This window comes from Andrographis paniculata, unplaced genomic scaffold, assembly GCF_009805555.1.
Source record: "Andrographis paniculata isolate CXL003 unplaced genomic scaffold, ASM980555v1 Contig45END, whole genome shotgun sequence".
NCBI lineage: Eukaryota > Viridiplantae > Streptophyta > Magnoliopsida > Lamiales > Acanthaceae > Andrographis > Andrographis paniculata.
Genome location: NW_026137579.1, coordinates 2,490,708 through 2,516,474, shown reverse-complemented (window position 1 = coordinate 2,516,474; position 25,767 = coordinate 2,490,708). Strand labels below are relative to the sequence as shown.

General features: G+C 40.8%; 8 protein-coding genes across 14 annotated transcripts; 5 read left to right on the top strand and 3 right to left on the bottom strand.

Annotated features, from left to right (window-relative positions):
• The first annotated feature begins 28 nt into the window (after positions 1-28).
• On the top strand, positions 29-1,281 carry LOC127251932 (uncharacterized). The gene is made up of 4 exons (XM_051275888.1): positions 29-496; positions 630-733; positions 833-951; positions 1,049-1,281. The coding sequence occupies exons 1-4, from the start codon at positions 130-132 to the stop codon at positions 1,140-1,142; spliced, it is 684 nt and encodes a 227-aa protein (XP_051131845.1). The 5' UTR covers positions 29-129; the 3' UTR covers positions 1,143-1,281.
• Positions 1,054-3,956, top strand: LOC127251930 (probable glycosyltransferase At5g11130). Of its 3 annotated transcripts, XM_051275885.1 has the most exons (6): positions 1,054-1,155; positions 2,043-2,127; positions 2,221-2,460; positions 2,746-3,194; positions 3,261-3,310; positions 3,398-3,956. In XM_051275885.1, exons 2-6 carry the CDS (start codon positions 2,109-2,111, stop codon positions 3,888-3,890), a joined length of 1,251 nt encoding a protein of 416 aa, XP_051131842.1. In that variant the 5' UTR covers positions 1,054-1,155; positions 2,043-2,108; the 3' UTR covers positions 3,891-3,956. The 3 variants fall into 3 exon arrangements, with proteins under 3 accessions (XP_051131842.1, XP_051131840.1, XP_051131841.1); XM_051275883.1 differs by having other exon boundaries at positions 2,746-3,310; XM_051275884.1 differs by lacking the exon at positions 1,054-1,155 and having other exon boundaries at positions 2,026-2,127; positions 2,746-3,310.
• Positions 3,957-4,134: 178 nt separating this feature from the next.
• On the top strand, positions 4,135-7,990 carry LOC127251929 (uncharacterized). 4 transcript variants are annotated; one of them, XR_007838984.1, is made up of 6 exons: positions 4,135-4,295; positions 4,846-6,224; positions 6,378-6,913; positions 7,003-7,195; positions 7,325-7,535; positions 7,628-7,990. XR_007838984.1 is itself a non-coding variant. In XM_051275880.1 (2 exons), the coding sequence occupies exon 2, from the start codon at positions 4,852-4,854 to the stop codon at positions 6,199-6,201; it is 1,350 nt and encodes a 449-aa protein (XP_051131837.1). In that variant the 5' UTR covers positions 4,135-4,295; positions 4,846-4,851; the 3' UTR covers positions 6,202-6,321. The 4 variants fall into 4 exon arrangements, 2 of the variants coding, with proteins under 2 accessions (XP_051131837.1, XP_051131839.1); XR_007838983.1 differs by having other exon boundaries at positions 7,263-7,535; XM_051275880.1 differs by lacking the exons at positions 6,378-6,913; positions 7,003-7,195; positions 7,325-7,535; positions 7,628-7,990 and having other exon boundaries at positions 4,846-6,321.
• LOC127251928 (uncharacterized) lies at positions 6,277-8,914 on the bottom strand. The gene is made up of 9 exons (XM_051275879.1): positions 8,686-8,914; positions 8,402-8,606; positions 8,230-8,320; positions 8,014-8,162; positions 7,698-7,941; positions 7,500-7,604; positions 7,247-7,429; positions 6,971-7,172; positions 6,277-6,862 (listed from the first exon to the last, which is right to left on the bottom strand). Exons 1-9 carry the CDS (start codon positions 8,912-8,914, stop codon positions 6,384-6,386), a joined length of 1,887 nt encoding a protein of 628 aa, XP_051131836.1. The 3' UTR covers positions 6,277-6,383.
• Positions 8,915-9,767: 853 nt separating this feature from the next.
• Positions 9,768-15,624, bottom strand: LOC127251926 (protein QUIRKY). Its single transcript, XM_051275876.1, has 2 exons — positions 15,471-15,624; positions 9,768-13,506 (listed from the first exon to the last, which is right to left on the bottom strand). The coding sequence occupies exon 2, from the start codon at positions 12,972-12,974 to the stop codon at positions 9,981-9,983; it is 2,994 nt and encodes a 997-aa protein (XP_051131833.1). The 5' UTR covers positions 12,975-13,506; positions 15,471-15,624; the 3' UTR covers positions 9,768-9,980.
• Positions 15,625-17,582: 1,958 nt separating this feature from the next.
• Positions 17,583-18,894, top strand: LOC127252263 (annexin D8-like). Its single transcript, XM_051276384.1, has 4 exons — positions 17,583-18,014; positions 18,079-18,297; positions 18,376-18,465; positions 18,539-18,894. Exons 1-4 carry the CDS (start codon positions 17,589-17,591, stop codon positions 18,755-18,757), a joined length of 954 nt encoding a protein of 317 aa, XP_051132341.1. The 5' UTR covers positions 17,583-17,588; the 3' UTR covers positions 18,758-18,894.
• Positions 18,889-19,465, bottom strand: LOC127252264 (mitochondrial import receptor subunit TOM9-2-like). Its single transcript, XM_051276385.1, has one exon. The coding sequence runs from the start codon at positions 19,406-19,408 to the stop codon at positions 19,118-19,120; it is 291 nt and encodes a 96-aa protein (XP_051132342.1). The 5' UTR covers positions 19,409-19,465; the 3' UTR covers positions 18,889-19,117.
• A 257-nt stretch (positions 19,466-19,722) lies between these two features.
• LOC127251695 (uncharacterized) lies at positions 19,723-24,951 on the top strand. 2 transcript variants are annotated; one of them, XM_051275514.1, is made up of 13 exons: positions 19,723-19,858; positions 19,970-20,064; positions 20,158-21,214; positions 21,324-21,391; positions 21,691-21,773; positions 22,070-22,169; positions 22,342-22,427; positions 22,528-22,610; positions 23,282-23,409; positions 23,489-23,590; positions 23,723-24,016; positions 24,095-24,217; positions 24,369-24,951. In XM_051275514.1, exons 1-13 carry the CDS (start codon positions 19,855-19,857, stop codon positions 24,750-24,752), a joined length of 2,607 nt encoding a protein of 868 aa, XP_051131471.1. In that variant the 5' UTR covers positions 19,723-19,854; the 3' UTR covers positions 24,753-24,951. The 2 variants fall into 2 exon arrangements, with proteins under 2 accessions (XP_051131471.1, XP_051131470.1); XM_051275513.1 differs by having other exon boundaries at positions 19,964-20,064.
• Positions 24,952-25,767: the final 816 nt, after the last annotated feature.

Below are 25,767 nucleotides of genomic sequence, written 5' to 3'. Positions count from 1 at the left end.
TAAATCTCTATTATCTCTACAGATTTACTTGCCTATATTTGGGAAAGGGACAAATTACCCGGATATGGCGGTGGGGAGGAATACCTTGCTGTCTTGCTCTCCAGTGGATTGAAGGATGATGCTTATTGCATGCAAGACAAGTGTCAAATGTCCTGCCATAACAATCTGAAGCGTGGATCTTCCCGCAACAGAGCAGTAGATGCAAACTTCCTTAATTTTACAGGTTTAGAGGCAGGGCTTCTTCAATTCCTCAATATGGAAGAGATGAGTGCTGTGGAGGCGAGAGAGAGGTTGAACAAGAAGAAAATGAAAGTGTTGGTTCCGATGGACGAGAGTAACGAGAGCTTCTATGCATTGAGATGGGCGATTGACCACTTCTTCACAACCACTACTCAATATGATTCCGCTGCTCTGAAGCCAGAGGAAGAGGATGTCACCGTAACCCTAGTCCATGTCAGGAAACTTTTCCAGCCATTCATCTATCCTGCTGGACCAGGTGCAGCAGGTCCTCTGTTTCTACAATCAAACCAGATGCATATATATCGAATAGCTACTAAAATTTCCAGAACACTGACTCTTAATTTGTTTTTTTTATCAAACGAATTGATGCCTTGGTTGTCCATCGGTAGCTGTATATGCAACTCCATCGGTGGTTGATAGTGTGAGGAAAGCGCAGGAACAGGTTGCTGACGACATACTCTCCCGAGCTCTGCACATCTGCAAAGAACACAAGGTAATAAATAGTTCAATTACATCAGCAACATAAACATTTGTTCATCGAACAAAATGGAAAATGAAGTTACAGTAGCTTATTCTCCTCCAATGGTTTCAGATCAATGCGGAGACGTTAATTCTGGAAGGAGATCCGAAGGGAAAGATCTGCGATGCCGCAGAACAACTGCAAGTCGACTGCGTCGTCCTCGGCAGCCGCGGCCTCGGCGCCATCAAAAGGCAAGCCATTAGCCATTAGCCATAAGCCATTCTTACTGCATGCATTTATTTTTTTCAAAATCGTGGTTTCATGAAATGCGTCTTTAATTTCTTCCAGGGCACTGTTGGGAAGCGTTAGCGACTATTGCGCGCATTACCTCGCTTGCCCTGTCCTCATCGTCAAGCCTCCCGCCAAAGCAGAGCACGACTGACGTGGCTATCCAAGTATGCCCAATACGACATACTATATATATATATATATATATTAGCTAATGTAAATTTTATGTTTGATGTATGTAAACGAAATAAACTGAATAATAAGATTTAAACAAGTAGTTGTTGCAAAGTAAACGATTGAGACTTTTTATCTGTTAATTTAATTATAGAACAGTTACATAACTCATTAATCTCTTGCTAACTACACGTTTTGGGGTCTATGTTTGCTGAGATTTATTAGGGCAGCAAAGTGAGCATCGTGCCCACTTGCGGCTGCCAATCAGCATCATAGGACAAAACTGCTGCATCAATGACAACAGCATCCACTATTATTGAAGAAGAATTAGAAGAAAATATATTAATATTTTAGATATATGCATGTGTATTTATTTAGTTTGATTATTCTCTACTATGTTTTTAGAATTAAATAATGCAATACATTGACTTAAAAATTGTAGTAGTGTGCTGCTTAAGCCACAAAACCAGCTAGGTAGTGTGTCCCATTTCATCACGTTGTTTTCAGTATGACCTCAAATAATTGATACACATATAGTAATCCTAAAACTTTTCAAACATTTGTAAAGTTATTACATGACATCTTGATCAATTTTTATCTTTATATATTATGAAAATGATCTATTATGCTACGCGTAGTTTTCATCACATAATATTTATGTAAACTATTACCTAAATCTTGATCAATTTTATCTTTGTATATAGTACTATATTACAAAAATAATCTAATCTGTTACACATAGTTTTGATCAGGGAATATTGTTAAACCAGTCAAAGGTGAAGAATAGAATTTGTGTATATAAAAATATATATACGTGGTGTGCTATTACATACACCCTCCTATACACCTTTAGGCCATCTTCCTCTGACCTCTTCATCAGCTATGGCAGCCTTGTTCTATTTCTCTAGTTATGGTTGACCTGTTTTAAGGTGGCCATCCTTCAGCTATGGCAGCCAAGTGTTCTGGTCTGCTCTCTGTTTTCATAACTTCATCAGCTTTCTTTTTGCTCCATGTGTGTTATTATTCTACCACACAACTACTGTACAATGTTCCTTCAGGTCCAACCCAAATAGTTCGAGGGAATCGACCCTTTGTCGAATTCTCAAGAATCAATCCTCCTTTGTCTCCTCAACCAAGTCATGCAGTGGTAGTTTCAGCAACTCAGAAAGCAGGCCAAAGTGATGATGATGGCGATGACCCCATATTTGAAGACACGAGCTCTAGTTTAATTGCGGGCTTCCAAGAACCTGCTCGTTTACCATCTTCATCTAGGCAGCAGAAACAAGAGAGATCAATTGGTAATTAATGTAATTGTTTTCTTCTCTTCTGGTCATGTCCAGTTCTTGTTTTCAAGACTGTTTATAGTCTATATTGATGAGCTGCTGAATATTGAAAGTCATTTTCTTGATCAAATGGAGTGTCTTATGGGCTTTTAGAATGCTGGAAACATTCAAGAAACAACTAATCTTACATTTTTTAAGAGGCATGATCATCCCATCAATACATTTATATAACTGATAATGACCCATTATTAACTCATTTTCAACTATACTATAGAACTTAATGAATTGCCATCGATACAGCTTCAGAAAACGACGAGGTATTCCATGATAGAAGCCTCTTCCTGCAAGACTACAGCCAAATGAATCGAAGTTTCAGAATCTACATATACCCCCACAGCAAAGATGACCCCTTTGCCAATGTCCTGCTGCCAGTGGACGACGAGCCTTCCGGAAACTATGCAAGTGAGGCATACTTCAAGGACTCCCTCTTCAGAAGCCATTTTCTCACCATTGATCCTTCAGAAGCAGACCTTTTCTACCTACCGTTTTCCATCGCAAGCTTGAGGAGCGACAGGCGAGTTGGCATTAACAGAATCCAGGATTTCATCAGAAGCTACATTGCCAACATTAGTTCAAAGTACCCCTTCTGGAACCGGACCGGCGGAGCTGATCATTTCTACGTCGCCTGTCATTCCATTGGGCGATCCGCAATGGAGAAAGCAGTGCAAGTTAAGCTGAATGCTATTCAGGTTGTTTGCTCGTCTAGCTATTTTTTGTCCGGCTACATCTCGCATAAAGATGTTTCAATCCCACAGATTTGGCCTCGGAAAGCTCTGTCACCTTCAACAAGCTTGCCTTCACAAAGGTAGCAATGAAATGTAGCAACAATGATCATGCCATCCATTTAACTAAACGTATCTACGTATTAGCTCAATTCCCAGCAATGTTGCAGGAAAAAGCTAGCCTTCTATGCCGGAGCTATGAATTCGCGGGTGCGCGAGTTCTTGGTCAGGACATGGCAAAATGATTCGGATATATCTGTTCATCATTCCCGTCTCAAGACATCATATTCCAAAGCCTTTTTGGAAAGCAAGTTCTGCATTCATGCCAAGGGATTTGAAGTGAACACAGCTCGGATAGGGGATGCTCTGTACTATGGCTGTGTCCCTGTCATCTTAGCAGATCACTATGATCTTCCATATGCTGACATCTTAAACTGGGGCAGTTTTTCAGTGGTTGTCCCTACAGAGGATATTCCAAACTTGAAGGTAATACTTGGAGGGATCCGAGCTGAAGAGTATTTGAGGTTGCAGAGAAATGTGGTGAGAGTGCAGAAGCACTTTCTTTGGCATCGTCGACCTGCTGATTACGATGCGTTTCATATGGTTATGTTTGAGCTATGGCTAAGAAGAGGCCATGTAAGAACCCATGCATTTGATTCATAGTCTTATTGTATATTATATATATTATTTTTTCCAATCATAAATAAATGTTAATTAATACATATGGTTGTAGTCATGTTCAATTTATTCATATTTATAAAGCTCCCCCAAGGCCCAATGGGAATATAATTCAGTAGATATATTTATCTTTGGTAATGCATTTTAATTTTTTTTTTAATTATTATTATTTTCATTCTAACCGACTTTTCGCGCGGCGTGTCGGCATCGGGATCATTCCAAACTCACTGCGTGGCAACGTCGCGTGGCTTTTATTTTTCGGACACGGTTTCGGTGAGTGTATATAAACATTCGGGATGACTCCATGGATTCTTGCAACAAATTCTCGAAGAGGCTGTGAATTAGAGGGAGTCGTGTTAGTAAGGACACCTATTGGCGTCATCTCAAGAGGTATTTTAGTCCTTTGTATTTATCCTGTTCGATTTAGTAATCCATTTTTGGTATTTTTCGTTGTTGAGTTTATGGATTTGCGAATCGAGGAGGGGATCAGCGTCTTGGATCAATGGTCTGGGACTGCTTCATTGGTTGAATCTTTTGTTGATAGCTTGATGAGCAGATTTGCAGTTGCGCTGATCTTTTTGTGTAATTAATTTGGGTGATGATGCGATCTGCTTTTGAAACACATTTTCGCCCTTCTAGCAGCGTTTGTGTGAGGTTCTTCTGATAATGATTTGTAAGTTGTGGTGTTGTGATGTTTGTCTGTTTTATAGTTTTGTAGAATTGAGATAGATTAATTGATTCGGATGATGAAATATTGTTTTCAGATGAAAGGGCCGACTTTCTTTTTTTGGATGTTGAAACTCAATTGTAATTGTAGTTTGCTGTTTGGTGTTGAGAAACTCGGATGATCTTATTTGGAGAAGCATTTAATCGATCTGTCTAAGATATCATTAGGGAAGCCATTGTGTGTTTTTTTTGTGATCCATTACACTGATTGCAGGGAGATATGGACAAGCCTGAAAACATCCATGTTAAAGAAGAGGGACTGGAGAAAGAAAAACTGCATATTAAAGTTGAAGGTGAAACTGAAAAGCCAGATGGAGCAGAAGAAAAGACTAAGGTGGAACTTAAAGTGGAGGCCAAGTCTGTAGCTGAATGCAAGGAAGAAAAACATGAGAAAGATGAAAAGAAATCAAAGGGTGAAAAGGATAAAACTTCCAACAAAAAGGAGCATAAAAAGGGAAAAAGTGATGATGAAGAGAAGGATGAGGGAAAAGATAAGAAGGATAAAAAGTTGAAGAAGGAGAAGAAGAAGAAAGGGAAGTCAGACGAAGAGAAAACTGAAGAAGAGAATGCGAAGGATGAGGGAAAAGATAAAAAAGATAAAAAGAACAAGCAGAAGAAGAAGAAGAAAGAACAGTCGGATGAAGAGAAAACTGAAGAAGAGAATGCAAAGGATGATGGGGAAGATAAGAAGGATAAAAAGAAGAAGGAGAAGAAGAAGAAGAAAGAGAAGTCGGATGAAGAGAAAACTGAAGAAGAGGATGCAAAGGATGATGGAGAAGATAAGAAGGATAAGAAGAAGAAAGAGAAGTCAGACGAAGAGAGAACTGAAAAGGAAAAGGATAAGAAAAAAAATAACAAGAAGGACAAGAAAGATGAAGAGGTGGATGATTCTGAAGGTAAGAAGGGGACTGATGAGGAGAAGGATGGTGATAAGAGGAAGGCCAAGAAAAAGAAGGATAAAGAGAAGGATGAGGAAGCTGGTGACAAAGCTGAAAATAAATCTGAAGGAGAAGCGACTGGAGATGAAAAGGATGAGAAGAAGAAGAAGAAGAAAGACAAGAAGCCGAAGAATGAGGACGACAAAGAAGAGAAGAAACACAAGCACAAGAAATGTAAAGGAAAAGGAAAGGAGTCTGACAAGGAAACAGATGAGGAGAAGAAGAAAGAAAACAAGAGCAAGGATCGAAAGCTTGAAGCCGAGGTTGTCTCTAGGGAGGTCCATGCGGAAGAAAATCAAGAAACATCTGATGTGGAAGATGGGAGTAAACAGGGAAAGAAGGCAGAAGTGTGTGGGGAGAGCAAAGACAAAGACAAAGACAAGAAAAAAATGAAGGATGAGAAGAAACAGAAACTGAAAGAGAAGTATGATGCTAAGGATCTTGCCAAGCTTAAGAATAAGTTAGAGAAGGTCAATGGAAAAATCGAAAAACTTTTTGAGAAAAAGAACGAGCTTTTGAGGCTGATCCAAGAAGCTGGGGATAAGAACCATGGTCATAGTGATGAAGCCAAAGAGGTAGAAGATGATAAAGCTAAAGCCCAAGACAAGGCAGCTGCAGCTGAGATAGCTTAAACACTTGATGCTTCTGAGACAATGTATGTACAATAATTTGTGCCCTGTGTGTAATATGAGTGTTGCTATATTGCATGTGTAATTTTGAATTATTATATCTTTATTGTACTGTTTTCCAGAGGATTATGGTATGCAAGTATCTCCTTATTGTAAATAACAACCAATTATGAATTCAGCTGGCCTCAGGTAGGCTTAATCGAAAGCCCAAATCCGAAAGGGAACAGAGGATCATAATGCTGATCCCCAACGTTCATGGGCAGCTGATCGACGGTCTTGAACCAAGTGTGTGGCAATTTGCCACTGAACCCATAGTTCCCATACAGGACATCAGCAACTCCATGTCCTTCGGTGCCCGGCAGCCAAGCAGCAACAAGTGCATCAATCTGTGGAAGATACGGCTGAATCACGACTGGCCGGCCGGTGATCAGCACCACCACACATCTCACATGTCCACATACATTTGTTATGGTGTTGTAAGAATTCTCTGGCAGTGTCAAGTTCAAGCTGTCCCCATTCCCTTCTGCATACGGTGATTCGCCCACGACAACAATGGCGTAAGATGGTTTGGTGGAGTTCAAGTATTCAGGACTTGGTTCTTTGTGGTAAACAACTTTGGTATCAGGGGTAACTGTCATCTTTATGCCTTGAAGAATTGTGGTACCTGATTATTGCAAAAAACGATCAGGCAACATTCTTGTCTTCTTGATGCACTGTAAGGAATATATATATATATATATATGTTCATCTGAATTACTGTAATGTACATTACCTATTGTTGTGTTGCCGCTTGCCCCTTGCCAGCCTATAGTCCAGCCACCACACTGGTTGCCAATGTCGTTGGCGTGTGATCCTGCAACGAGTACCTTGAATGCTCTCTTAGGTAGAGGGATCAATGGCTTGTCTGCAGATTGGCCGTTTTTCAGAAGCACCAGGGATTTCCTCACAGCTTCCCGGGCTAGTTGTCTGTGTTCCTGAGGAATTCGAACATGATCAGGTAATAAATTTAGTCACTCTTCTTCTATGTATCCACAATCATATGACTAACCTGGCTCCCTACATAGTTAACCATGCTGTAATCAGCAAAGGGATTCTCAAACAGCCCCATTATGAACTTAACTCGCAGAATTCTCTTCACTGCATCGTCAATCCGGCTCATGGGAATGAAGTTTCTCCTCACCAAGGATGTTAGTCCATCAATGAATTCTACGTAGTTGTCTGGAATCATGACCTGGAATCAAGCATCGATGGATGAGTTCAAACTAATGAATCTAGCAGAGTCCTTCAAGGCTAAAACTAACCATGTCGATGCCAGCTCCAACTCCGGCTAGAATTGAGTACGTATAGTTAGCATTCATAGGAGAAGTTATTTGATCGATACCCTTGTAGTCTGAGATGACAAATCCCTGATGACACCAAATAATTTCAGGTACTGTTAGCTGCTGTATCTAAACCAAAAGATCAAAGATTTCAACTAAAGGCAATGGATCTATCTGTACTCTGAAGCGCAGCTTCTTCTTAAGAAAATCGGTGATGAGTTCGCGATGGGCATGCATCTTCACTCCATTGTAGCTCGAATACGAGACCATGACAGTGGCGACGCCCTTGATGATGGACACGTCGTAGGGAGGCATATGGATGCTAAGCAATCCGTGGAAGCTTGTGACAGTGTTGTTCGCATTGATGCCCCTAGTCGTGCCTCCATCGCCGACATAGTGTTTCGCGCATGCTGCAACCTTGTCTCTGCACCAAACTTATCTAATCTAACTAATGAAGCAGACAGAGATCAGAAGTAGTTTGAAGATGAACACGTACTTTCCAACGGCGACATATGGAACACCCTTCGGAGAGTTGGGTGGAATATCTCCTTGCAGCCCTGGTATGAGCTCGGTCATTTCTTTCACGACGCTGGTGTCCTCGCTGTAGCTCTCGTAACACCTTCCCCACCTCGGATCGCGGCAGACCTGCCAAAACATTTGATCAACGGAATGTTCTTGTGTTTGTTCTTGTGAGAAAGAAGGATGTTATTACAGCAATGCAAGGTGCAAAGGTGTAAGGAATCCCCGTTGCCCTGAGTTCAAGTGCAGTGGCAGCTCCAATTCTTCTAACCAGCTGAGGATCTCTGTTCAATCAAGGCAAAGCAGAGTTGGACATTACAAGATCAGAACTAAGATCAAATGACAGTTTTAAGGACAGCACTCGCCTTGTGGCCCCGAGGCCGATATTGTGTGGGAACATGGTCGCGCCATAAGCCGTGTTGTGGCCGTGAACGCCGTCAATCCCATAGATCATTGGGATCCCAAGGCGCGTCGACAAGGATGCATTTTGGAAGGCATTCACCATATCCACCCATTGCTTGGGAGAAGCTTTCGGCGCCGGAGCACTGCCCCCGCCGCTCAACACACTCCCTGGTTTCGACAAGAGCTTCATCAATGTGCATCAAGACAACACAATTAATCGTCAACAAACAATCAGGCTAATGCAGACCTATATGATACTTCCGCAGGACCTCAGCAGACGCCGCAGCTCGCTCGATTTGCACCATTTGGCCAATCTTCTCCGCCAGTGTCATCCTTCTCATCAGGTCCTGGATTCTAAGATTCATTGGCCTTTCAGGGTTCTTGTATGCATAGTTGTCTGTATCTGATTTGGCTCCCAGAAAACATAATACCACAATCCCCAGCAGTAATAATCTATGCTGTCTCTCCATTATCATTTGATCTCAATGAACATTGTTGTCATATATATATAGAGAGAGTCCTGATGAGTAAGAGACAACAGAAGTTCTTACAAGCTTCATCAGGAAGGCATAGAACTCCATAAGTGGTAATAAAAAAGCAACAGAAGACTAAGGATAAGCCAACAAGCAAAGCATGCCTTCCATGATAGTCACTCACCAAGTGGAAGTCCCACTTCAGAGTTAGAGACAAATAAATCACAATCATTTCAGAAGAGAAAGGATTCTATCTATTCAAAGTGGATCTAACCACCACATGAGAGTGGTGAGTACAACCAAAAAACGAAGTGCAGATTCAATCATAATCGACAAAACAAAGCTTATGAAGATGATGAGCTTCTTACCTCATATGAACAAAATGATGCAAGAATTTTCTGAAATGGATAAACGAGGAAGACATGTAATGAATGCTGTATAGGAATAAGGAATGGAACTTACAGTGATGACAAAACCTATCAGCAGCAGCCGGTGGCGTGGCAGAGAACAGTGTCGGCTTGAAGGAGTTGATATACAGAGATGGGAAAGATTGTGAGAATTTTCCTTACAGTGGAAGAAGGGTGTTTGTCGCAATCACATGTTTGGTGTTCTGTTTTGATTCGTACACAATCCACTCCTTCTGAAACCGCGTATATTATATGTCCTGGAATTAAGCTGGAATTATGCTTGAAATTAACTTGAGTAGGTCATGAATTCGGCCAGATATTCATCCACATTAAATCATCGAATTAAATGTCCAGGTTTGCATTGGTGTATGCATATGAATTCCAAATAAATCAAATTAAATTGAAACCAACAGGCCCTGCCTCTCCTAAGAGCCATGTTACATTCAGCATGTGATGTTTATTGCTGTTTTTGTGGTCCAAATTTGGTTTTATTCATTTGAGCAGATTTCCAAATTAAACCTTAATTTTTAAGCCTTAATTTCGCCGACCTACTAATCAATACAGCACGAGATTTCATCCAAATCTTTTGACCACAGCATGTAATTCCAGAATTACCCATTCATCATAAAATATCAGACAACAGTATTTTATAATAATTTTAGCTACAGCATTCTGTCGGAAAGGGAAGGCAATCGCCGGAAGAAATTCAGCGCAGGCGACGGCATTCTGTCCCTGAAAATTGGATGCCTTAAGTAGTAGAATCCAAACGCCATAGCCACCATCTTGGAAGGGACCAGGTAGAGTATAAGCGCCACCACCAAGCAGAGCCCCACGAACATCCCCGTCGCACGTGGGTCCCGCCACGTGACCACCGCCTGCAGCCGCTCCCCCTGCGTCGCCAAGTCACCCAACACGGTCTGGACCCGAGCTCCCAGCATCCGGAGCTTATCGTATCTGGCCCGGACCGTCTCGTTCGGTCTCCTGCAAGGCATTGAGTCGAATTCCTCGTCCAGCTCGTCCCTGTCGGCGGATTCCGCCAGGGAGAGCTTCCCGTCGAATTGGGGCATCGACGATTTGGGCCGGAGGCGGTAATTCCACGCGCCGACGGCGAAGACGTATAGTGCCAGAGTGGGGATTATCAGATCGGGGAACCAGACGAGCATTATCAGCAGGGCGTGTACGAGGAGCGTCGCTGTCGGATTCTTCCACGACCGGGTGTCGTCCACCCATTTGAAAACGTCGATCGCTCCGGCGATCACGTTGATTATCCTCAGCCAGTTGGCGCGCACCTTGCGCATACTGAACGTGCCGGAATCCGCGTCCAGAATGTACGTAACGACCTCCCGCCGGAGCGGCGGCTCCGCCCGCGACAGGTGGGCGGCGACTATCTTAACCGTCGTCGATCGCAGCGCCTCCTGCTGCAAAACGCCGAGGGGCTTTATGTGGTGCATCGTCGGCAGCAATGGCTGCCAGTACACGTGCAAGAAATCGATCGTGGGAGCCGCACGTGCGAATCGGACTGCCAATTCGATCTCGCCCATCTTCTTCAGCCCCGATTGGGACAGCAGGAGCAGCGGGAAGACATTTCTGTAAGCTTTTCCGATCGCCAGCGTGGATATACGAATCCGTACTTTTCCGATGCGGAAATCAGGGCGCATGGACTCTGCAACGCCGGCGTCCGATTCGAGGGCTTCCCAGCTGTCGAAAACTCCGACGGTGAGTACTGTAGAAGGATCGTAAACTCGCCACGTGTACTGCTCGTTCCATTTGGGGTCCAGGCTGTCGGAAATTGCGCGAGTGCGTACCCATTTGTTGCCGTATTTGGCGACGGCGTAGGCGTCGGTGGAGCCTTTTCCTTCCCAGGTTTTCATCGGCAGCAAATTCTTGCATCCGATGATCCCCAATTCGATTGTTCCGATCGGAGGTTTCCAGAGCTGTCTGGCGGTGGGGCGGTAGTCGCTGCACACGTGAGCTCCTTCGTCCATCACGTGATAACCGCCGTCGAAACAGAGGCGTAAATGGAGCCTACCTTTGTACACCCGTTTCTCCTCGTTGGGATCCTCCAATGTGAACCACCTGGACGCCACGTTCCGGTCGTCGACTCGCCGCTCTATGGACGTCAACGGCGCTCGAGCAATTCCGATAATGAATGGCTCCTTCGGCGGCCGGTTTTCGATTAGGAAGAATACGAGGTTGGTTTCTGTGAATGGCTCGGCGGCGACGAACATCAGGTCTTCACTCCACGACGGATTGCCGGTTCTGGTGAGAACTGGTTTTGTTTTCTGGACCTGGAAGCCCAGCTGGACCTTGATCTGATAGGATGTGTCCTTTAATGGCGTCGACGCGGAGATGTCTTGTGCTTCGATGATTGTTGATCTCAGATACCACAGTTTCGGGGATTGGTACACTTTGGATTTTGAATTCGGAGAAGTTGAGGTTTCAGGTTTCCAGGCGTCGGGGAACGATTCATCGGCTTGGGTGCCGATCCACGTCGCGAGCATGAGGTCTCCGGGGGCTGGACCCCCTTCGAGACGGTACCATTGTGGGGCCAACGGGCTGTCGGGTGGGTCCCGCAAGGGGATCTCGTCTGCGTCGAAGCAAATGCCGCCCAAGAAATCGTGCCTGCTCATGTCGGCGACGGTGACGGCGCCGGCGCCGGCGGGGGTTGGGCTCAATGGGTCCCACACCGAGACTTCGAGTTGGGAGGAGGAATCGGGAGAGTCACGATTGAATGCGAAGGTTTGGTCCCAATCGAAAAATGCGGTTTTCCGAGCTGGCTTTGAGATGACGTGGCTGCCGGAAACGGCTATTTTAACGACTGGGCTTCCGGCGGTCGGGAGGCGGCGAGCTCTCACGACTCGGACGAAGAGATAATGCATTTTCTCGACGAGGTCGAATGTGGACCGTTCGATGGTTGATCTGTCGGATTGATCGGACAAAAAGCTACTCGCTGACGACACGCGGCCGATTGGCTGAGGAGCTGTGATGTTGTTGACCTTAAACCCCGACAATGGCACCGATGCCATTACTTGATCAGGGCTTTGGCTGCTGGTCACCGGCGGCGCCGCCGCCTCTGGTGTTAGATCCACAGGATCGGCCTGGTTTTCAGTTCCGGCCGCCGTCGTATTTTCTTCCGGTTTCGGTTCTTCTTCGCTCGAAGGCTCCGCCGGGGACGAATCTTTCTTTTCGGCTTCAGCAGGAGCTGGCTTCTTCTCCTCCTCCGGCGGCGGCGGCGGTGGCGTCGGGACTACCTCGTCAAGGAAATAAATCTTCAATCCAATCTCGCCCTGGATCCAGCTAAAGACATTCTTTTTCTCCATGGGATAATAAATGAGTGCCTCCTCTCCTTTCTTGACGAACTGCGTGGAATTCAGCCTCAGCCTGCCGAGGAAGTTATTCCTGGTGGTCGGCCCGACATTCTTATCGTGAAGAACATCGAGCTCCAGGACATCGCCGAACACTTCCGACGTCTTGCCGACGTTGAACTCGAGGGTCTCATTCCAGACAGGATTCAGGTCCCGGACGACGGTCCTGGTCTTCTTCCGCTGCCCGTGAAAGTCCAGGATCACGTACGGACTCGAGGTGCCATGACCGTCTTTGGGCACCAGATTTCTTGCATCAATCACCTCCACTACCAGCTTCCGAGCAATCCCCATTTCTAACAAATTAGGGTTTCTCAGTCACGCAGAAATGATTCAATTTTGGACCACCTTCCCGCATTAATTAATTTCCTCGTTAGCTTATCGAGGGAAGAAAAGAAAAGGGGAGGCCTAGACTGAAGCAGAAAGACAAGATATAGCAATGGTCGACATGCATGACAGTAGTGGAATTCATTGCTGGAAGGTTAAAAGTGAGAAAGAAAAAGGGACAAACTTCATGTGCAAGATTGATGTCTTTACGCCATAGTAAGTAAAAAAAGATACACACACTATCGTCTTTACAGACCAGAGATTAGATTCCCTCTCTTCTTTTTTACATTCATTTGGCATCCACTTCCACGATTTCATTAATTAAACTCACTTTTGACAAATTAAAGATGTTCGTAGCCATTGATGATGTATGCTGTCCACAAAATTCTCATTTCCCCACCGACTTACAGCTTCAACACCTCTTCGATCTATTTGCTTTATTACATACCTTTCCTTTCTCGATCCAAGATTTGTATAATTAATTTGTTCCATATATCTCCTGGGTATCAATTCAAGAAATCGATCAACAAATTATTGTCCTGAACCCATTCCGATGTTCTTGATTGATTGTGTTTTCTTGGACTTATCGTCATGCATTCCCACCTAGCTAGTTGTGAATTATTATTTTTTGTATTTAAAAATAAATAAACATACTATAAACCATTTATAAAGCATCTAGATGATCATTTTATGGCTATTGACCCGAGAATTGTTTAAATCATATGGTTCTACTTTTCAAATCTTTATATAACTTATTTCAGTAACAAGGTCGAAGAGATTGAAAGAAAAAGTAATCTCCAATTAACCATTAATGAATGATTTAGTTGGTTTCGAAATTTTTTTGGTTCAAAGATCCTTTGAATGCAGTATATGCCTGAATCAAACGATTTGAATATATTGGCGAAAGAAATTGGATCCGCAGGTAGTCCACATAGCCGTTCTAAATAGCCATGGCCTAAATGATAAGAAATGTATCATTTTTGTTCATTTGATATTATTTATTTTTAAAAAAAATATCACATCAAATATATTTTCTTTTTTTCCACAAAACATCACATCAAATACAAATTTTTTATTTTTTTCAAAATTTTCAAAATTCCAATAGATTCATTAGAGAGCTGATCTTCTTGTAGTTGAGCTTGATCCAATAGATTCATGAAAACAATTAAAGGATTTAATTTGTTTTTGCTTTATGTATCTATTTGGTGTGTGTAAACTATTTTATATTAACGGAAAGGAGTAATAATTCAATAATACTATGCTCATACAATTAAAATTTTGATTATGTGGCTGAGATTATATAAATGGTATAAAACCAGTAAAAATTAGAAAAGAATTTGTAAGTCAATAATAATTAGTATAAGTAAATTAATAATGTTAGCTGATCCTCAAAATTAATAGTTTAGTAGACTAAATTCATTATAAAATCATTAAATAGTTATATTTAACTATTAAATGATAACAACAAAAAATTAGTGATCCATAAAATAAAACCATGAAATACTTACAAGTTAAATGATAAAAAAAAAAAAATTATTAAATTATATACAGAAATCACATACAAAATAGATTTCACATTATTCAAGATAAGATTATTGATATATATATATATATTTCTTAATCTAACACTACAAAAAAATAATGTATTTGTAAAAAAATCCGTCTCTAAAGTTCACGTAGCTAACGTAATTTCATTCCTAATTCCGTCTCTAATGTCATTAGTAACGAAAAAGTAGATTTAGAGAAAAAAAAAATTATTACAAAAATGATATTTTCTTGTAGTGTAAATAAGTGCGATTTATAAGAGCATGATTCAACTCAAATTGGAATCCGATCGACTTTGCATATCAATGTATCTGTTGGCTAACGAACCAATATAATGATAATTATTTATTTACTGTATTTATTATGTGGCATGGCATTGCTTTTTAAGTTAATATATATGGCTAATTAAAATTAAATAAAGAAATATTCTTTGTCGAAGGTGTATGAACAATGTTGTTCATACCTACGTACTTAAATGTACCTACGGACACTAAAAGGATGGTTCCCTTCGTTTGTCTTAGAAGCAATATATTATATTTATGATAGCGATCGATTTATAAATTTTTGTCTTAGACAATTTCAATTTCATATTCTAACATAATATCTAACTAGTAGTACTAATTTGTAGTAATCCAAAAGATAAGAAACATTAAGAAGATATTAATAACTATTGAAATGCCAATAATTAATGTAAGATTAACGAAGATCTTGCAAGGCTGGACTAGTGGAACAACTTCAACTCACCCAAAATTATCCTCCTTAGTTTATTTTATTTTGCTTTTTCTATTTGTTCTCCTTGATTTTCTGCTACATTAAACCCTCATTCAGTACTGTCTAAACAATCAATATACCCACACACACACACACACACATATATATAGATCCAATGCAGAGATTGATTGAGGAAGAGAAGCTTACCAGGTTGTGTAATAATGGGGGCTGTGAAGGAGGGAGGGAGGGAGGGAGTATTCATTCTGCAACGCATGCAATAAGATCCATCGAAGAAGAAGACTAGAAGTTATTATTATGTATTGCTGTCTGGTGGAAACTGAAGCCCCAGGAATGAAGCCTGGTCCGAGATCCATCCATGGTATACATACATATACATATATATATATATATATATTAGGATTGATCTTGGAACAGCCTCCATTTCAAGAGCTTCCTTTCCTTTGGGTGTAATTAAAATTTCCTCTAACATCAGAATCATCAGATCATTATAACGATATATGGAAGAGATTGTTGTGTCTCCTTCTACCCTCGCTCTCTACTGATTGAGTAATGATGATAAGAGACTTCCTCACACCATGTCTACTCTACCTACCTACCCTTCTCTCTCTCTCTCTCTCTCTCTCTCTCTATTTCTATATATTTATAAGAAAAGCTGCACAGCACCACTCATTTCACAATCTTGAACCTAACAATTACATTACACATGGGAATATATATATATATACATAGAGACATGGAGTAGTGGTGCAGGGTGAGGGATGGTAAAAAAAGAAAAGAAAGTTAGCATACCAAACAAGCAATCCAGAAGGACCCATCACGAAGCACATGATTGACAGACAGACAGACAGACAGGTCATTTGATGCGTGAATTTCTGATGAAACCTCTCTCTCTCTCTATATCTCTCTCTCTCTCTCTCTCTTGTGATATCGATCGATGCTGTTGTCTCATTCTCAGGCCCTTTTATTCATGTACTATTTATTTATATGTCATTCTCTCATTCTCTACTGTGAATTGAATGCATTGCATTCAAAGTGGAGTACAACACAATTACACAAAGAATTACACAGAACATAACCCTAATGTGCACTGGAAATTACAAGGAGATGAATGATGATGATGATGATGATGATGATCAGAGAAAATCAAAGGACCTGCACTTTTATATTCCTCTCCTATTTAATTAATTATTTTAAACCATACATGATTCTAGTATAATGTAATTTGAAATTTGCTGTCAAACAAATTAATTGTAGTAAATGATAATACTAATGATAAGGTTAAATATCAAGTAGTCAGATCATCACGTGCACAAAGATGTAGCCCATCTTCCTCCTCAACTTTACTCTGAGCTTCCCTTTCATATATGTATATGTATATATATACACACAAATGGTCCTACCAAATGCCAATTATAATCATAGTTTTTTCACCCATACTGGTTGTTTCTTTTCTTTTTTATTTACCACTGCGGCTGCTGCTTTCACGCCTGATCTGAGTGAGTGCCTTCCACGTTTGATCTTGGGAACTTCATAATTAGCTAGCTATGGTGATCGATATATCTTGTCCTTCATCCCCACCCCACTCCGATCCACTAACTCACAGTCACATTCCATCTTTCACATAAACTTGCTACCTTTCTCCCCATTAACTCAAACAAATGTTACTCTCTATCTACCTATTCTTAGCTCTGCCTGTACTTCATCTTTAACACACGCTTCCCTACCCTTACAATCAAATAAGATCCCAGAATAGGAAGAAGAAGAAGAAGAAGAAGAAGAAGAAGAACACTGCACTTTACGCATATGGAATTATTAATCATCCATTATTAAAGCTACTATACATACACGTTGCCCTAACTTTCTTGTTTTATTACACGTCCATAGTGGGGGAGACGGCTAGCTTTAAATTTAATTTCCCTCCACAGAACTCACAGTTTAAAACAACCAAGAAGATTTGGTAACAACAATAAAATATAAACCAGAGCCCTCTAAATTGAAACTCATAGAAAGTTGTCACAAAAGAGCCCAATGAACATACCAAAAAGTTGGTCCAAAAAGGGTTTCCGTGTGTGTCTGGTCTACGAGGAATGCCACAGAACCAGCTAAGCACAAACCAACAAGCCCCCTATCTGGACACACGTACGATCACGTTACACATCGTTTTCCTACTTTCCCATATCACTTTCACCTTTTCCCAACAGATTCAGATTCACCTCATCTTCTTCCCCCAACAACAAACTCCATACATACGTCTTGTCACTACTGCTTTCATAATATTTTCCTGCAATGTTGTTTTTTCCTCCAATGGCTGGACTTTCAATTGAGAGCGTCTGCAGAGAGATTCACGATGGCTGCTGGGGTGACTCTGAGACGCGGCGAGCTGTTCACCTCCTTGTCCGAATGAGCCTGGCGGAGTGCAGGAAGGTTCGAGAAACGTTCATGGAGGTTTACGGGGAGGACCTGGTTGAAATTTGCAGGAGAAGTGATTCAGGGTCTTCATCGTCTCCGGCGAGTTTGATGATGCTCAGCCCATTCGAGCGCGACGCCGCCGTCGCAAAAGATGCGATTTTTCCGAACGATCACTGCGTCGATTATGGAGCCCTGATCGAAATCTTCTCGTCTAGAAAATCCAGCCATGTCCTCCTCATATTGCAGACTTACCACTCGAAATTCCGGCGGCAATTGGACGTCGACATTGCCGGCATTGAGCCTCTTCATCCCTACCAGAAGGTCAGTCCATCTTTCGAAATAATTTAATCTCAGTTGATTGTAATAATCTTCCCAAAAATGGCAGATCTTGATGGCCTTGTCGGCTTCACACAAAGCACACCATGCTGACACCAGCCAACACATTGCGAAATGCGACGCGAGAAGGCTGTACCAAACAGGGGAGGGGAGACAAGGAGCCATTGATGAAGCTGTGGTCCTTGAGATTTTCAGCAAGAGAAGCATCGAACAGCTCAAGTTAACATTTTTAAGCTACAAGCATATTTATGGGCACAGTTACACCCGTGTAAAACACTCTCTCCATTCATTCCTCAACCATACTTTTCTGATCATGTATGATGAATCTTGCTTCTGCAATTTGTAGTTTCTCAGGAATGGCCACTCTGGAGATTTCGAAGATGCAGTGAGAGTTGTTGTAAAATGCATCTGCAGCCCGCCAAGATACTATGCTAAGGTAGCTAGATTCTCTGATCTGACCATCCATTTCTTGTCTTTACAATATCCATACATGTCTTGTTTGTTGCTAGGTTTTGCAGAGAGGCTTAGGAGGGAGGCATTCAATAGATTACAGGGCTTTAGCCCGAGTAATGGTGAGCCGGGCAGAGGTGGATTTGGATGACATACAGAGGATCTTCAAGAACAAATATGGCGTCGAACTTGAAACTTCAATATGTGAAAACATTCCAGAAGGTGATCACAGAGATTTCCTTCTTGCTTTGGCAAGGAAGACCTCCTCTACCTGCTAACCACCAAAATTCTGCAATGTAATCTATATTTGTGTATAATATATACGTATATACATAAAATTATTTTTGATCTCTGGCATTGTTCATGGCAGCTTATCACAATTATGATTTATTTAATGAATGGATTTGAGTGACAAGATTTAAGAGGTTTTGATTGAACTTAAAAATCCAATCTTTATACAAATATTGCACCGCAGTCAGCAGTTTCCTTCATCTCCCCATAACCAAATTTCACTAGAACAAGCAAAACATTCAAATTCAATTCTACTAAGGTTTTGCTTCAGCAATTCGGCCATTGTGACTGTTGCTCAGATCCATGTAAAACTGAGTGACGATGGCGAATTTAATTGAGACGCAAAATTACTTGGGAGCGGGGGTGGCGCCAAGCAGGCTAGCCTGCTGCATCTCAAGCTCGTTGAACTGCTGCTCGCGGTCCATTTCTATGATCAGCGGCACAACAAGGACGAGGAAGGTGGTTCCGGCGATCCAGGCGGCCTTTCCGGTGCTCTTGAGGAGTTTCTTTGCAACGAAGGCAGAGTCGGAAGCCGCTTTCTTGCCGCGGTAGACGATTGGGGACTGAGAAAGGGAGGAGGAAACACGGGAGATAATTCCGCCGTCCACCGCCGATGCTCCGCCTCTTTTGGAAGACATATTGGTGCGGAAAGTAGACAGACAGGGGTTCTGCTAGGGTTTTTGCTCAGTAGAGCTTATTTGTGATTTAAGGATGGGGTGAACGACGACATTAATTTAGGGCCCAATTATGTATTTCTAAGATTAATTATATAATTGGGCCAAAGCCCATTTATACCGATTTATTTATTTTTTGTATTGTAAAATGTAAACCGACTGTTTAAAATGTACAGAACCGAAATCGAACCGTTTGAAAACCGGTTTCGGGTTCGTTTCTGTATAAAACCGGAGAAACCGGTTTGTGAAGCCGATTCCTTTTATTTTTTTTTCGAGAAGCCGATTAGTTTAGTCGTGATGCATTTCGCAAATTGGAGGTAAACCCTGCGGCGAACTGCCGCTTTCTAGTCGTTTTTCAGTTTGTCCCGTGATTCTTCGTCGGGGGCGTTCGCAGTGCGCGATTATATTGCATGGGTAGGTTTTCTGCTCTGTTGTATTGTATGTTGGATTCCTTGTACAATTTTTGGGATATTAATGAAAAATCTCCACCTTTTTCTATGTTTTGACATTCTTGTTCAGCTACAGAGGAAGAGCATAACGAGAAATCCCGTAGAGAGCGCAGGAAGGAAGCTCGATTGGCAAAGAACAAGAAAAAGTTCGATTCTTGGGTCCAGCATCAAGTAATATGATGTGTCCAATTATATTTTTGGGCATTTAAATTTTTTCTGAAGTATTTTTGTTTATCTCGATGCTTTGTTGTTGTATACCTACAGCAATCCGCCAAATCGAAGGAATCCATTAAAGATACGACTCAATCGACGAAGAAATCGGAAAGTGGAGATGATTTCGGTGAATCCTCGAGAAGGAAACTTGAGAAGGGGAAGAAATCAGAGGATTTCAAAGAACTTAAAACCTCCAGGAGTTCGAAATATGAGAAGGATTTAAAACAGAAGAAGAGCTCAAAGAAAAGCTCCAATAGCAAATTCTTTGACTATCTACGAATGGAAACGGAGGGAAGAGTTCCATCTGCTGAGGAAGATTTGATGATAGAGAGGAGACTTGCAAAGAAACTCAAGGTAAAGAATGGGAGGTTAAGTGCAGGTAATGACGATTTTGATACATTGCTTGATGGAATACCCTCTGTACTTGACTACCTTGACAAAGATGGTGAAGCCACTCCGCTTGCTGACAATGGTGATTTAACTGGCGAACGGGGAGAGTGCAGTTCAGCTGATGATGAGGATGGAGTTTCAAATGATGAGGAGGATGGACTTTCAGATGATGAAGAGGATGGAGTTTCAAATGATGAGGAAGATGGAGTTTCAGATGATGAAGAGGATGGACTTTCAGATGATGAAGAGGATGAAGAATCTGATTCACTAGTTGATAGTGAGGACTATGATAATATAGGGGATAGGATCTCGCCAGGGGATTCAAAAAAGAGGAAGAGACAGAAAACAAGGTTTGAAGAGTATCTCGAAAATAATGTTGATAGTGGGAGAAGTTCTGCTGAAGCAGATTTGGCATTGGAAAGGAAACTTGCAAAGAAACTTAAGATAAAAACGGGGAAGTTAGGGGGTGACGATGATGAGATGAACATGTTGTTAGAGGGAATTCCTTCAGTGCTTGATTCTAAAAGCAAACATGAGGAAAGGCCTAAGACAGATATAAGTTCCAAAAAGGGTGCATCGAAGCCTATAGAACTTTCTTCTGAGATGCCATTGGAAAATGCTCCCAATTCGAGAGAAGGGAAATATGTGGCACCTCATCTTAGATCTATCAATGGAAATGAATCCACAGAACATGCTCAAGTGCGTAAACGTGTGAGAGGTATGCATCTTACATGTATTTTTCTTTGATTTTGAGCAACCTGTAATGATTCGATTTTTTATTATCTATGACAAATCTCTTCTTATCTATTATATATGATACTTTTCAGGACTTTTAAACAGGCTTTCTGAGACCAATGTGGAGTCAATCACAAATGAAATTTCTACGCTATTTCATGTAAGCTAGTAAAAATGATGTACCTGTATCATGCCTCTTCTGTAACTCTTCTTTTATACAAATGGTTTGATTTGAATTTTAGGAGAGTAACATTAATGTGGGAATGGGGATGTATATTAGATATTAAATGCATTAAACATGAATAGGTTGGGGGGGTGTTGCTGTGTATTGTAGATTGTGGGTCTGTACTCTTATACTGTATCCACCTATATGCGGGCTGAATAACTCTTACATTCAACTATTAGAAGTCTGCATTTTATTGTGTGTGATCCCAATTTTCACATTTTCACTATATGCAGTCAGTTGGACGCAGTGTTGGTTCTCAAATCATAACTGAAGAAGTTGTCTCTTCATGCTCTGGAGGTCCTAGAGGGAGTGAACAGTTAAGCAAATTTCTCTCTTTCTTTCTTTTCTCTTGCTTGCTTCTTCTCCATCTCAAATTATGCATTGTTCTGGATGTCAATAATGATTGCATTGCTGTACTCATATCCTTACTATTCGTACTGCCCTAGACTTCATGCTACTGCTCTATCTGTTAATACCGCTTCGTTAATTAACTTCTATTTCAAGTTTCCCTTCCATATTGAAATATTATTTATTGTAATTGATTCTTCTCTTTTATTTAGTGCCTTGCTATATTCTTCAGACCTCAATCTTTTTGTATAATTCTAATTGAAGGTATGCTGCTGTTTTTGCGGCATTTGTTGCTGGGATGACATGTATGGTGGGGATTGACTTTGGTGCCAAACTACTTGCGCATCTTGCAAAATGTTTTGAGGTATTGGTTTGCCTGAGTGAGTTTTCTGTTATTTACATGCGTCACAACAAATAATTTCTAAGCACCCCTTCTCTGCTTACAAGAAGGCATAGGCTATTCATTGGACTACCTTATGTATAGCAAACAATTTTACTTGAGTTGACTTGTCTCCATTTTTATGTTCCACTTTCAGGAAGAGTATTTGAAAGAAGACAATCTCTCTTTGCGGAATATAACTCTTTTACTTTCCTATTTATATGTTTTTGGACTTTGTTCAAGGTTAGTTGACATATCTTTTTGTATTCATTGCGTAAGTGTATTCATCATTTATTCTTTGTTGGGGATGGTCTGATGAACAATCTCTTTCAATGGTGTGCAGCGAGTTGATCTATGACTTCCTGATCATGCTTGGAAAGCAGTTAACAGAGGTTGATGTTTCTACAGTGTTGACAGTTTTGCAATGTATGTTCTACCGTTAATTTTGGCATGATGTATAATTTGACCTATTGATGCTCAAGTCTATATATATCTTGAAGTGTTTAGGAGCATGAGCTTCTCACCATCCCTCAAATAAAAAAAGTAATATTTCACCCGTTTGGATGGTTTTATACCAATGATTAGGACCCTAATAGGTCTTCTACATTTTTTTCATCTATATGATTCTGTTCACCCTAATTTTATTGTACATTGGCTGCATATATCAGTGCCTCAATAAAAATATACAACATGTGTAACTATATTTTAAGTTATTTATTAATTTCATGTATGCCATTGCCGGGAACATTTTAGAATCTTCTCAATTCCAAATTCCACATTAAAGTTGCAGTAAAGTATTCCAAAAGGGGTCTAACCCAATAAAGTCATAAGCAAAATAGTTTTGGCACTTGTTTGAATGCTCTCTTGTCTTCAGATGTATTGATTTCATATCTAAATATTAGTGTTTTATAGTTTCACAAAAACTTTTATATGGGATGTTCTGTGGTTGTGTATTGGCATATGTGGGAGAGTGAGGGCTTCTGTTGGAAATATGCTTTACTAACTTCAATTTATGTCTTAGCATTAGTAATGCTATATTGACCAACTTTTAACCATTCAGATGTAGCTAAAAAATCTCTGAAATATGCCACTGACAGGTTGCGGTATGAAATTGCGTGGGGATGATCCTACTGGAATGAAGAACTTCATTATGAGTGTACAGAGTCGGGTAAATGAACTGAAGGCAGCTTCTGAAGCTGGGCAGTCAAATATAAGCAACAAAAGAGTATGTTCCTTTTGAGCTTTCCAGAATGAATATTCAACATGTGATATAACCGTGTGCTGACTGCTGTCATTCTGTGCAGATGGAATTTATGCTTGAAACTATATTAGATATTAAGAACAATAAAAAAAGACGCAGGGAGGATACAGTGCAACACTCCAGGATAAAGAAATGGCTGCAGAAGGTGTTCTAGATTTTTTCCCTTTTTTGATATCCTAAACATTAAATATCCATGTTTATTTTACTTAGATACACAGCACAAATAGTCCCTTCCCTTGCCATTGCAGACATTGACTGTTGTTTATTTATGTTATAGTTAAGAGTGGATGATATATTAATTCGCGGGTTGAAATGGAGCAAGCTTCTTGATCGTGACAAGAAAGGCCAATGGTGGTTGTCTGGCGATCTTGCCACTACTACAGAGAATGTTGAAGAGGTTGCGGGTACAATTGATAAGGAAATCACAGAAACCAAAAGGATGCTTGAACTTGCTGCGGCGCAGAGGATGAATACAGATGCAAGAAGAGCAATATTTTGTGTAATTATGAGCGGAGAGGATTACATCGATGCTTTTGAGAAACTCTTGAGACTAGATTTACCAGGGAAGCAGGTTACCATCTCTCGACTCTCTATAATACATAGTCATCTACATTTCTACGTGTCTTGCTTATCATTTTTGCATGCCTAGGATCGAGAGATCATGCGGGTACTTGTGGAGTGCTGTCTACAGGAGAAAGTATTCAACAAATACTATTGTGTTCTTGCATCGAAGCTATGCAGCCACGACAAAAACCACAAGTTCACCTTGCAGGTCTGTTTAGTCATTTCCAGATTATGATTTGCCAATGCGAAAAATGTCATTTCCAGATTATGATTTGCCAATGCGAAAAAGACTATAATTACAGTAATGCTTTCTGGGCTCCAAAACTTAATATTACTGCTTGCAAATTCCTTCAATGCAGTACTGCTTGTGGGATCACTTCAAGGAACTCGAGTCTATGCCATTGATCAGATCAATGCACCTGGCAAAATTCACAGCCGAAATGGTGGCCTGTTTCAGTCTTTCATTAGCCGTTTTAAAGGTTGTTGATCTAAATGACATTATTAGCCTTACTCCCAAGAGGATCATGCATTTCCGGATGCTATTTGAGGCTATACTCGAATTTCCTGATAAGCTCACTTGGAACATATTCACCCGCATTGCCGGTGCTCCAGAGCATGAGCTTCTTAGGAGCGGGATCTTGCTTTTTATCGGCAAGTACATTGTTACAAGTCAGAAGTCTCTAGAAAAGAAGTTCAAGTTGGCAAAGAAAGCTCTGAACAACGTTGAAGGTGTACTAATGTGATGCGAGTTTGTCGATGAATTCATGTTTGAACTCGAATATATATATTACATCATCCACAAGAAAAATTTTGTAGCCAAGATTCGTTAATTATGTTGCAATTCTGTGTTTTCAACAGAAGTCAATTCAAGGTAAAATTTCCATTATAAATTAGTGACAGAATACACTCTGCAAGTACCTGATTGTAGTGGACAAGTATTTCTAAAAATAAAAGCTTCATGAAGAATCACTCATCTACAGACATGTTACAATTGGCCTTCCACACTGGTTTGGAAGCTTCCCAAATCTCATGTACAGTATACAAAGTAAAATGAGATATGAAGTATATGTTATACCTGCAGTTCAGCACAACTCCATAGAAATGGCAGAATCTACATTTCTTGGAAATAAATAGAATATGATAACCAACCAAGTATACAGAAATGTGCATTACTTAGCATCTAGAAGTGAGATTGAGCACAAAGATATCATTAGTATCTATCAGAAAATTCAGATAAAGAATGAAAAACATAAGCAACAAAATTCCTTCGATGAAGTACTGCTTGTGGGATCACTTCAAGGAATTCGAGTAGATGCCATTGATCAGATCAATGCATTTAGCAAAACTCACTGCCGAAATGGTGGCCTCTTTCAGTCTTTTGTTAGCAGTTTTAAAGATTGTTCATCTAAGCGACATTATTAATATTACTCGCAAGAGGACCATGCAATTCCAGATGCTACTTGAGGCTATACTCGAGTTTCCGGATATGTTCACTTGGAACATCTTCACCCGCATTGCGGGTGCTCCAGAATACGAGCTTCTTAGGAATGAGATCATGTACTTTTATGGGCAAGTACATTGTGACAAGTCACAAGTCTCTAAACAAGAAGTTCAAGTTGGCAAAGAAAGCTCTAAACAACATTGAAGGTACACACTACTGTAATGTGAGTTTGTCGGAAAATTCACATTTGAACTTGAATATTCATTGCATCATCTACTAGGCAAAATTTTGTAGCAAAGATTTGTTAATTATGTTTC